The sequence below is a fragment of the Solea solea genome, chromosome 20 (assembly GCF_958295425.1).
Source record: "Solea solea chromosome 20, fSolSol10.1, whole genome shotgun sequence".
Classification (NCBI taxonomy): domain Eukaryota; kingdom Metazoa; phylum Chordata; class Actinopteri; order Pleuronectiformes; family Soleidae; genus Solea; species Solea solea.
In genome coordinates, this window is record NC_081153.1 from 16,517,058 (window position 1) to 16,529,159 (window position 12,102).

Sequence of the window (12,102 nt, forward strand, 5' to 3'; positions counted from 1 at the left end):
AAAGTGAATGATTAGAAAAAAGATGAGAGCAGATACAATAGGGCCTTTGCACCAGTCAGTGCTTAGGCTCTAACGAGGAAACAAATGAGTCAAATATAAATGTACTTATAGCTCAAATATAAGCAGTGACGGCATTAAAAGTAGATTTTAAAACTACTGATACCACACAGACGGTCTGTAACCATGTGCTGCTGTCTCATCCAACTTTATGAACTGTGAGTACAAACGCTCTTGCTGTGATTCCCATGCTGAGACTGTCACTCACCTGTAAACTGTGGCAAGACATTTGTAGATTTAGTCTGGATAATATCATCTGTGACTCTTGTTTGAAAATGTAATGTTTTTTGTTTCCTAAAGACCAGAGGTGGAAAGTAATGAATGACATTTACACGTGTTACTGTAATTGATTAGGTTTTTTGTGTAGCTACTTGCACTTTTTAGTATTTTTAAAATGTGTACTTTCACTTAAGTATGTTTTTTTTTGTGTTTCCTAAAGACAGTATCTTCAGTTGAAAACCAGGCTGTAATGACTGTAGATTTGTTTATTACAATATTTAAAAAAACAAATAAACAAAAAAAATAATTTTGTCCCAATTATGTTTCTGTTGTTGTATTGTTGTTAATGTGTCAATCTTTTAAAAATAAAAAATAAAGAAAACTTGACCTCACAAATATGGCAGCCGTGACTTGTAACAGTCGTCACATCCGGCCTGTGCTCAAAGGAACAAACCGATATGAAGCCCTCGCTTCCGGTTAAGCCTCCTTTTCGGCAACGGCTCTTTCCTCGCCAACATGCCAGTGAGTATTCTCAGGCTGCTGAACCATACACATTTTACCGTTTAATTGTATGTTGCGAGGCTACCGCGCGGCTTATCGTTCACGTAAAACATTAGCGACCATTTCAGAGTAATTTTCAGCGGCTTTGGTTAAGTTTTAGTCATAGTTTTTAGAGAATTCTCGTCCACATTGTGACCGCATTGTGACACAAGATGGCCGCGCGCACATCGCAAACATGGAGCCAGTCTAACGGAGGACGGTGTGGTAAACTTCACGTCAACAGTTATTAACAGTAAGGTTAATGTTGTGAGGTTAGGTCCCGATTATTTTACTTAATATATATATTTAATCTTCATAATTGAAGAATAAACTGCTTTATGTGAAAATGCGCGGCCTGCGTTATCTAACCCAAGGAGTGTAGGCCAGACGAGGAGCCTTCACGTTTCGCATTACAAGACGGTGTTCTTAAAACACTTTACTTGCCTGTTTTACATCTACTATATACAGTTAAACTACCACGATTCAGTATTTTATTTATAATTTCGTAAAACAAATCTAATATGTGATTTCTGACCAGAGAAGCCCAGTCTGTTTGGATTCATACACGTTTCACTTAATTTCCTCCTTGTCTTGTTTAGCTCGCAAAAGACTTGTTGCATCCATCCCCTGAGGAGGAGAAGAGGAGGCACAAGAAGAAGCGTCTTGTACAGAGTCCTAACTCTTACTTTATGGATGTGAAATGTCCAGGTATAATAATTCCCCCTCTTCTCAAAATCCGAAATTAAATTATTTTCTTCTATGGAAGATGCAAACCACCTTTTTTTCCCCTCTTTACAGGATGCTACAAGATCACGACGGTGTTCAGTCACGCTCAGACAGTTGTGCTGTGTGTTGGTTGTTCCACAGTCCTGTGTCAGCCCACTGGAGGCAAAGCACGTCTCACAGAGGGTCAGTACTGTTCTACAGTTATACATGTTTCCACAACCTCATAATAATGGACAGGAGTTGTTGTGAGGGGCTACTTGTGTACTTAAGTTCATTTTCTCTATTCTACCAGTCACACAAATGTTTGTGATTCTCATTCAGTTTATCAATCTGTGTGATGTCTGCTTTTGAGCATGTTATCTTAAATCACCACATAGCCTTAAATTGTTCTCACAAAATCCAACCAATTAGTAACTCATGTCTTAGAATCTTTAGTCAGTCACTCAGTTTGACTCCTGCTTTTGCTAATTGCAGGGCAGGATAGAAAATCCCTAGTGTAGGAACTTTGTTGGTTTGGGAAAACATGATTTTTCCAGAGCCTCACACTTTAGTTGCTTTATTTCTCAACTGTGGAGGACAAAGTAATAGAAGATAGATGGATATTCAATCCAACATACTGTCAAATAAGTGAGGGGAAATGTTGGGTATTAAATCCAGACACTGTAACCTGGTGAATGAAAGCCACTGGATGACATTTTATTTATTTTTTGCTTGTTTGACAGAAAAATTTCAAACAGTTGGTGTGTATGTTGAGTCATTGGCCGCACTGATAAGTGACTGGACTTCCTCTGCTGTGGTCTTCCAATCTCATTCCAGTGCCAGATTAACCTCAGTTTGCAGAAGGGTTGAGCTACATAATGGCTTCCCCCTTTCGAAGGCTGAGAACATTTTCTGTCTCATAAAGGCTAAATGACTTCAGAAAAATATTTAATTGTGATTTATTTTTCTGCTAGATATTTCCATATGATTGGTGATATAATTTCACTGTAGTAGTAGATTTAAAAGTTTAAGCATTACTACGTTACATGTCCGAACAGTGACTACTACTGGTATTTTATTGCAAGGACAAGAACACCAATACAAATGCACATTCCTTTTATTTGCACAGAACAATTGAAAACTAAAAATCAAAATGCAGCCTTTGCAATTTACTTATTGCATTATTTCAAATTATGATTTTGATTTAAAAAATAATTCATTATTCAGCCATAGGTTTAATGCTGCTGGAGAAATGAGCAGCAACACTTTTAATCTCAATTAGTCAGTGGTGTTGCATTAGCAACTCTTACCACGCTCAGTAACCATGAAGTTAGTCAGGCATAGGAAGTGATGTTTACTTTCTGTTTGGCTCAGCATTGTGCGACACAATAGCACTGAGTGCACAGTGTGCAGTGTTCCTGTACTGTACAGCTGCTCTTTTGTTGGCAGCTGACTGACTTTCCCGTCACTGTCTCCTCTTGTAGGGTGCTCATTCAGGAGGAAGCAACACTAGCTGTTCTCCCCGGAGCTTTGAAGGGGAGAGGAGGGGATGGACCGGTTGATATCAGCTTCTGGACCTAGCGGTCTGCTCACAGACAGAGACCTGAAGGCAGCAGATGAATTTTCACTGTTCACTGACACAGATCAGTTGATGCTGTAACTCCACCCTCCAACCCTGTCTCTCTTTAATAAAAATTGTTTTGGCTAAATGTGAAGCTTGTGTGTGTGCTTACTGAACTTTTTACTTGGCAAGAGCCTGATTGACACAATAGTTATAACAATAATAAAAAATCTGTCTTAACTCAAACACAGAATCTGTTAACATTCTCTTCAAAATAATTCAAAGCTTTATGTAGATTTGCATATTTTGAAACCAGAACAAGTGCTGTGTTAAGATGGAGCTACTTGAGAGTGAAGTCATCAAGTTTGCTCTCAGTTGGGCTGCAACGAAGTTAAAATATATAATTTCTATGAGCACCTGGGAACATAATGGGGTTATGGAAGCTTAAGGGAGGTTCTCAGTTGAAGATCCTATTTGATTTACAAAGGTGAGATATTTTTTTTTATTATGTTACCAAGGGACATAAGTAAATTAAAAAAAAATTTCTTCTGAACCTCACAATTTTTTTTAGCTATTAAAAATGTATTCTATACTGGTTTCATCTGTTCACTTCTGATGAATCTTCCAGACAAGACGAGCCTCAAGACAAGTTTGCACGAGGTGTCAGACATGTCCCCATCGTCTCTACCTGTCACTTCCACTCATACCGGCTGTCTCTGCCTTCCCCTCCCTCTCCCTGAGAAGGTGTCGTATGGAGGAGTTCTGAGTGGACAGAGTGTTGGACAGAAGTGGCATCAGGCTCCTGAAGCCCTCCCTCAGCTCCTCCACATGCTTCTCCAGGCTGTGGATGTGTGAGTCCAGCTCCCCTCTGCAGCCTTGCACCTCGGACAACACGTCGTACATCAGGCTCTGTATCTGCGATGGGGTTCACGTCCACGGTGGTGTGTGAAAAGAAGAGGATGAAAAGGCATCAGGGAATGTTAGATCTGACTTTGTGGAGTTTTTCCACAGGAAGAGAAATGTGACGATGCATTCACTTGCCTCTCTCACCTTGGAGAGGTCAACTAATGTGTTCCCCTGGTCTGCTAGTATCCTCTTCTCCATCTTTACACGACGCAGCCTGAAGGTCCCAGAGCAGATAAATGTCACATTAATCGTAGGAAACTGAAGACAAAAGCAGTTTAAAGAGTCGATTCAACCATTTTGGGAAAGGGATCCATAACATTCCAACTATTTAAAGAACTACTAAAAGTAGAACATCTTCATATGTGGTATGTAGATTAACATGCAACATTATTTCTTCTGTCCACATTGTCTCCTTGTGTGTGTGTGTGTGTAACTAATAAATGACAATAGCCTAGTAACTGAATGGCTATATAACAATATGTGCCCAGACTTCACAAACATTAGCCACCATTAGACTAGGTAAAGTTCTTTAAAGCAGGTGACGCAAACGTACATATTCTCACTTTCAATTTTAAAACTAATGATTCTGTGATTTGAGTAAACTGACCCTTTAAGGAGGCTGGTCACTAAATGACTTCATTTTGAAAACAATTAAAATAGGTAGTCACTTTAAAATGTCCTTTATTTGAAATATTTTTCTTAAGAATGTTAAGCTATAAAGGTACAGTGTGTAGAATTGAACAACATTTACTGGTGAAGTTGCATGTTGAGAATCAGTGTAGCCCTGTGTTGGCAGCAAAACTCAAAAGATGTTTAGTTTGTCCTTTGTGGGCTACTGTAAAAACATGTTGTTTGACTCAGCTACTGATATGGATATTGAAAAGACAACGATTCACGCAATCAGGTGATTAAAAAAAGTAAAATCATTATTTTATCTTCAATTTCTGTCAAATTAAAATACATTTTACTCACTGGACGATTAATTGAGAAGCAGGTTGATATGAAGGATAAGTGTCTTACTGATGGATGGTCAGCAGCAGCTTCCGCTGGTGCATGCAGACTCTGGTGTCATCTCTTTTTCCCGACAGCTTTGTGTATTTGTAGACGAGCCAAGTCTCCCTCAGCACATTTGCTGCGGCAATTTTTATCTGAGTGAAATGATGGAAAGAATAAAAACACTCTGGAGAATTATTTTAATGTCTTAAAGGCTGTTGTTTTACTGTGCTCAGTCATTTACACCTCATACGCAGCTTTGTAACCTGCTCATAAATTGAGATAATTCAGCAGTTTTTCCAACAGTGTTGTGTCAGGATCTATCAACACAGTACACTGATGATCATAAACAAGAGGCACATTTGTTTCACTCCACTTCTTAGATTTGTCTTAACAGATGAGATTATGATTAAGACTATGGTTATAGTGTGTGCACAATCTCACTGAGAATACACAGATTATGGAGGGAGACATTAATCTTTACCCTCTTAGAGATGTGGGAGTCCATCATGAAGTTGTGGACATGCCTCTCTGCTCTGGTCAGCTCCAACTTCCTTGCTACGACCGCCACCACCAGGACAGTGCAGCCTGCTCCCTGTGAGAGTCAGGATCACACACACGTTTAATGTCATGAGAGTCTGAGCTCACGTCTCCGTCCACTCACCATTATTCCAGTGAGGAGGCAGATGCTGCGTCCACAGTAGGTGTGAGGCACCACGTCTCCATAACCAATGGACAGGAACGTGACGGAGATCATCCACAAGGCTTCCATGTAGTTGCTGCTGAGGTCTTTGTAGTTGTGGTGTCTGCGGGAGTAAATAAACAGACATTATGTTTTTATAGATGGTCAATCTTGACACTAAAACGCACAGAATGGGATTTTGGTTCATAAAAATATTGTTTTGGTCTGACAGTAAAAATCCAGTCTGTAAAGTATAGGGATCAACAATATTCATTATTATGTTTTAAATGAAGTATTATCACCTGGAAATATCACCTGTCCAGTAGCCCAGGAAGGACAAAGAATGGTTTAATACTCTCTAAAGCCATGGTTCTCAAACTGTGGTACATGTACCACCAATGCAGAGGTGGGAAGAGTTCTGATATATTGTACTCAAGTAAAAGTACCAGTATTTTTGATAAGATTTTACTTAAGTACAAGTTAAAGTACTGGGCTAAAAATGTACTTAAGTTAAAGTAACTTCTTGTGTCGTGCAAAAAGGACATTTAAATTAAAGTGCTGACAAAATGAAAACACACAAATGCTTCAACTTGTGCATTGCATCGTGGGTAACTTCATACCTCTCACACACATGTAAGCCCCACGCTGCCACAATCCACAGAGAAACACTGAAGATCATGAGCACGGTGCCGGGGTAAGTCGTCATCAGTGTTTTCCCCACAAACCTGGTGTTGAAGTGAATCTGAAGATCACAAAGAGGACCCATTACACTACATCATACTCTGAGGTAGATTATTCAACATGGCACCTGTCAGATTATGATTACATAATACAGAGGAGATATGGGCTTGATACATGAAATGTGGGTTTGGAATTGCTAAAGCTCATTTTCGTCACTGTTAAATAGAATTTTTAGGGAAAGGATTATGTCGGCTGGATTATGATCAGATGTGGGAAAAAAGTGCAGACGAGCGGAGGAGAGTTAAAGTGAGAGACATGTTCAGAATGTGGAGACATGTGACGGGAATCAAGAGATACTAAATAGATACATATATAATAATAATTGTGCATATTTAAGTCTTAACGCTAAGTTGTTTTGTATGTGGAGTTGAATAACAACATTTGATTACAGTTTTTTTTCTTCTTGTTTGATTATTTAGCTCACTTTGTTCAAAATTTCAAATTTTCCTGGGATGTGAGACAAAAATGGACCTTCACCTCAGTGTTAACCCTTAGTGCTAATGCAGCACAGGTGCACCCATGGTAAATTACCGTGGGAATAATACACAACTCCTTATATGGACATCCTGGGGGTGTGTGTTTGTCACATATTCAGGCTTATTCAGGCTTCTTATGTGTTGTTGAGTCAAAGTTGTGATTCATTTTATATCACATTTTTAGTCGTGATATGAAGTTGCAATAATTGTGCAGAAGTCACAAAATTAGTACTTTAAACTGTGACTTATTTCCAAATTTCACAAATTCAATTTGATTTTAAACATGTGTTTATATAGTTGGTGAAAATGAAATAAATAAATCTAAATCTTATACTTTATTAATCCCTTTAGGAAAATTGTTATTTCTCTGCATTTGACCCATCCTAGAATTAGGAGCAATGGGGGTTGGGTACCTTGCTCAGGGGTACCCCAGCCCTTTTGACCTGGCTGGGACCTTAACCGGCGACCCTCCAGTTACAAGCCCAGTTCCCTTTCCACTTGGCCACAGGCTGCCACAAAATATATTTATATATATATTTAATCAGATTGCCTTATAGCCTCTGTATATACTGTACACTTCAACATAGTAATGGAAACAAGTAGCCGAAACACTCTGTGTTCAATATAAATTCATTCATTTATCTTCTACCACTTTATCCTCCACATGAAGGTCATGAGGGTTCTGGCCGCAGTCCCAGCTGACATAGGGCGAAGGGCTCTATGGTCAATTTAGAGTGTCCAATTTACCTAATCCCCAAATCTGCATGTTTTTGGACTGTGAGCGTAAAGCGTTTGTTGCAAAGACTTAAATATAAACGTTACATCTAAATCTAAATGTTAAATCTAACTATAATTGAGATTAGATTGAATAACTATATTTAGAATTCAGCTAACTATGTGCATTGATAACAGTCATTAATTTCTCTCTCAGATTACAGGAAAATAAGGTGAATGTGAACAAAGTGAGCTTAATAGTAAAAAAGTGGTTAAACTGTCACCACATTTTTTATTTGGCACAATTTATTCGCTCTCTCTTGCGACAGACAGATTTAATTAAGAGAGACACTTTAATCCCTAATCCTGTTTCTTTGTTACGCACCAAAACACCACAGCAAATTCCTTGTGTGTTCAAATCTACTTGGCAGTGCACAACAGTTTTGACAGTTCCCTCTTCTCTGTGCTATGTTCCTATCATAGCTGGCTGCTTTCTGAGACCACGTGACCCCTGACCTTGTTGAGGGCCCCGATGCTGCGGGATGCCGTGTCAGTGAAGAGGCGGCTGTGCAGCATCATGACTCGCCACAGCAGGTAGAGTCTGAGCAACATGGGCAGAGTCAGCGCGATCTCCAGCTCTGTCTCTGACGACGACAAGCGAGCCGCCGAGCTCTGCTGAAAGTACGCCAGCAGACCCACGGGGTACGGGTGAATGGCCGCGACTAGCAGCTCCAGGGCCATCAGAGCCAAGCGGTCTGTTGTCATGGCGATCCGCCAATCCTCTGCACCAAGGTCATTGACATAAAGCTACCACAGGGAGACAGAGAGTGTTATAGTGAGGCTGAGCACGACAGAGGGCTGTGTGCATCAGTCTGTGAGGTCAGAGGATGATTTAAGCCCAGAACTCATGTCTGCGCTAAAGCCACGCACTGTGATGAGAAAGTCACAAATAGACTTAAATCCACAGGACAAAAAGATTTGACATAGGTTCACAGAACTTCCGAGGTCCAGATTTGCACATTGCCAAAACAAGAGAATGAATAAATACATAAATAAATAAATAAATTGAATTAAATTCATTTAAACATTGAAGCAAACAGATTACTTTCAAATCAAGATCATTTGTCCCAATTACCAACGACTAACCATCATTTCAATGATGATTAAAATAATTGTGATTATGTGTTTGGTCATTTATAAATAAACACACATCATTAAAACCTGAAAAACAAAGTGAGACAGTAGCCATAGCAACAGTGTAGTAGTCATCTTATCATAGGAAAGTAATATGCTCATAGCATCTCAATTCTAATAGGGCTAATATCAGTGGTAATTGTTTTGTAATAATACTTAACCATCAACAAAAAAAACATGTACCATATTATACTGATATTAAAGCTATTTTTTATTTATATTAATAGAAAAAAAGATGATATTACCATTATATTACTACAGTGTTACAGAATTATTACCATGTTGTTACTGCACTGCATTTTTTATGGTCCAGTTTTGGGCCCAACTGCAATACCACCAAAGCCCAGCAGAGGACCCCAGCCCATACTTTGGGAAGCACTGCTTACAGAAAAGAAAACTGACCTTTTCAAACAACAAGGCCATTTTAAGTATGTTAAATTAGTAACTCCAGCCAACAGAAGCGTGATTTTTAAAAGGTCATTCTTCCAGTTCTCTCATCACGGCCATAACTTGTTCATAAAGTGACACATTTTCACCTTCATTTTTACTGCATTTGGCTTAAAAACACAGATCAGATACCTGCACTTCACAGCAGTGATAGGCTATGATGAGGCCGAGCAGGACGAGCGTCGACAAACTGATGACGGACTTGAGCGCGAGGGAGTAGATGGAGCTCTGTGGGAGTCACACACACACACACACACACACACACACACACACACACACACACATGTTAATATGCACATGACATCACTGATCGCTGTTTGTAAAGCTCAAACGACAAAATGGCATCAGTGATCCCGTGTAATCTCCTAATCTTACATACTGTACATCAAGATAATCCACATGTTTCTCATAATGAACATTACCGTGCATTTTACTGCAGTTTTATCAGTTTATCCCTTACTGACGTGACACATTTTGCCAAACAGCATAAAAATCCCGATTAAATCTTCTTCTCACTGATGTGTAATGAAGGATGTAATGATGTTATTTTCTCTGTCAGGACGACTTTGCGGGAATAAATGTGACGGGCTCTTCTCAGAGAAGAGAATAACGAAAAACCTTTTACATCCCAGCACAACATTCACAGATCCCATTGGGGTTCTTTGGGGTCAACATTCCCTCTCTGACCTTGCTGTAGACGCTCCATGACAGTTCTGTCTCCATCACCATCAGCACCACGCCGAACATCCCCACAGCCAGAGTGCAGTCGCTCAGCCGCTGCCTCCTCAGAAACAGAGTCCTCCTGCGGACGAGCCGCCAGCCGATACCGTGGGTCTTCCAGTAGTGGTCGTCCTTGTCCTCTGCCTTGTGCTTTGGACTGCTATGAGGACTGGGACTGGGGCTTGGACTGGGACACTCGGCTCCTGGCAGCAGGCCTTTGCTCTTCCTCGGGTCCTGGTGATACTGGGATGTCTTGTTCTGATGCTGGCGGTCGTCATCTTTGCTGGTGATGACGATCTCTGGGAGACGGCCGTGCATCTCCAGAGAGGCCTTGTCTGTCTTGCAGCCTCCCCTGCTCTCAACGTCCTTGGTGTCTACATGTGACCTGCTCGGGCTCTTACCCGGTGAGTCACGGGGAGACATGGGGATGTCGGTGAAAGAGGTGACTCTCTCCTGGAGTCTGTGGATTGTTGCATTTTTGCCTCTGCACTGGTGATTTTGCTCCTTGTGTCCCGGGTTTGCTCTGATGCCCCCTGACCTCTTCTCACACTTCTTCTCCTTGCCTTTCACTTTGTCTGCCCTCTTTTTAGAGCGAGGAGAAGGCGCGACATAAAGATGGCCGTTGTATAAAAGCGTGGTGGTCACGGCTTGGCTGCGGTCCAGCCACACGGTGTGGTCGGCCGATGTTTGGACTGTGTGGTGTATCCCACACTGTGGAGAGCACACCTGAGGTAGGGGAACTATCCTTGTTGGGAGGAGAGGTCGCTGGTCCTCCACCTCATCTCCATCCACCACAGTCAAGTTCATAGAGGCAGAGTGTTCCATTGTGTGAAGATTGAAAGGGTAAGAATCCACTGTAGCTTTTACTTTAAAGGTTTTATGGGACGGTGAGAGATTGTCCTCCTGTTGTTAAAATATTGTAAACACTTACCTTTTCAGTCAGATCCCCTGGGAAATATATAATCTGTGATCTGTGAGGATGAACACTTTTACAGTTTTATCGGGAAATTCCTCCAAATATCTGCATCTTCTCTTCCATCACAAGAAGTTTCTCTTCTCCAAGCAAAGTCCAAAATGGTTCAAACTCATGTCTCTCATTAAGGATGGCTTCCAAACTATCACACACATAGAACCCGTCAAGATGCGCCAAAGAACTGCACTGGGATCACAACCAAATATTCCATCGCATGTATGAACCTGACAGCATTCCATTAGCAGCCTCAGCACCGCCAAGCTCCTCCCAGTGACTCAAGCAGAGGTTATGAACCCGCATATGACAACATATGAGCCAAATACCCGAGGATATCCATGACATTTTTTCCTAGTTCATCTATTCCCTTTGTTTTATGACCGGTCCACCATCAGGACCTCTTCCTTAAAGCTGCGGCGGCTTAATGACAGCAGCGACTCTGAGTTGCAGATGTTGCAAAGGAAAAGAGGGAGTCATCTGTGTGTGTGTGTGTGTGTGTGTGTGTACATGTTTGTAGCAAAGGACACATTTTGACCTTTGACCATTTTGGCTGGTCCTTACAACTTTAAAGTTTTTTTTTTAAGGGTTAAGGGTTAGTGTGTGTGTGTGTGTGTGTGTGTGTGTGTGTGTGTGTGTGTGTGTTGGGCATGCACAGGTGCATGGGTGGCAATAATTAGCCTGAATGTCTGATAAGAAATTATAATATAATCACTTTTCATTCATAGTTTTCACTGCTGATGCCGTTACTGTTCGAGAATTTACAATGGGTTATACAAAAGAATCTAATCTTCCAAAGAGAATAATGGCAGTCACTATCAATTCACCGGATTAGGAGCCGGGATTAATCAAGTGAGACAGAGAGCTGATACTCGTGAGCTTATGAAATATCAAATATGTCACTTCTTAACTGAACAATATGCAGAGATCGCAGAAGGGTATTAAGCATTAAAGACACAACAAATCCCAGCGACAGATGGGCGCGCGGATAATATCCATCTAAATGGAAAGATCCAAGGAGCAGAGAGTGGGTGGAGAGCGTCCACACAGTGGCAGGATAAAGAAGGGCAGCATTTAATCTGAAGACAGCATGTATTTAAAGACAGAGAGACAGAGAGAAGAGTGATCGTGATAGTGATAGTGACGGTGACTCAGCACAGGTGGGAGAGTAAAAACATGG

The 12,102-nt window shown here is 40.9% G+C and overlaps 2 protein-coding genes and 1 non-coding gene across 3 annotated transcripts; 2 read left to right on the forward strand and 1 right to left on the reverse strand.

Moving 5' to 3' along the window:
- Nucleotides 1–698: 698 nt before the first annotated feature.
- rps27.1 (ribosomal protein S27, isoform 1) lies at nt 699–3,236 on the forward strand. Its single transcript, XM_058618392.1, has 4 exons — nt 699–798; nt 1,416–1,524; nt 1,615–1,725; nt 3,006–3,236. Exons 1-4 carry the CDS (start codon nt 793–795, stop codon nt 3,032–3,034), a joined length of 255 nt encoding a protein of 84 aa, XP_058474375.1. The 5' UTR covers nt 699–792; the 3' UTR covers nt 3,035–3,236.
- Nucleotides 2,304–2,432, forward strand: LOC131448021 (small nucleolar RNA SNORA35). The gene has a single exon (XR_009234150.1). It is a non-coding gene; the product is annotated as a small nucleolar RNA SNORA35 (small nucleolar RNA).
- A 412-nt stretch (nt 3,237–3,648) lies between the features above and the next one.
- On the reverse strand, nt 3,649–10,860 carry LOC131447488 (small conductance calcium-activated potassium channel protein 1-like). Its single transcript, XM_058619304.1, has 9 exons — nt 9,923–10,860; nt 9,368–9,463; nt 8,111–8,401; nt 6,284–6,405; nt 5,646–5,787; nt 5,466–5,576; nt 5,009–5,136; nt 4,133–4,202; nt 3,649–3,997 (listed from the first exon to the last, which is right to left on the reverse strand). The coding sequence occupies exons 1-9, from the start codon at nt 10,778–10,780 to the stop codon at nt 3,767–3,769; spliced, it is 2,049 nt and encodes a 682-aa protein (XP_058475287.1). The 5' UTR covers nt 10,781–10,860; the 3' UTR covers nt 3,649–3,766.
- Between the last annotated feature and the right edge of the window lie 1,242 nt (nt 10,861–12,102).

Bases quoted from the DNA above. Each gene is read 5' to 3' on its own strand.
- rps27.1 (XM_058618392.1), top strand. The intron at 1,525-1,614 runs GTATAATAATTC...CCCTCTTTACAG, and splicing joins TATGGATGTGAAATGTCCAG to GATGCTACAAGATCACGACG. The intron at 1,726-3,005 runs GTCAGTACTGTT...CTCCTCTTGTAG, and splicing joins CAAAGCACGTCTCACAGAGG to GGTGCTCATTCAGGAGGAAG.
- LOC131447488 (XM_058619304.1), bottom strand. From the start codon at position 10,780: ATGGAACACTCTGCCTCTATGAACTTGACTGTGGTGGATGGAGATGAG. The intron at 5,137-5,465 runs GTAAAGATTAAT...CATTTCACTCAG, and splicing joins ACTCCCACATCTCTAAGAGG to ATAAAAATTGCCGCAGCAAA. The intron at 3,998-4,132 runs GTGAGAGAGGCA...ACCCCATCGCAG, and splicing joins CATTAGTTGACCTCTCCAAG to ATACAGAGCCTGATGTACGA.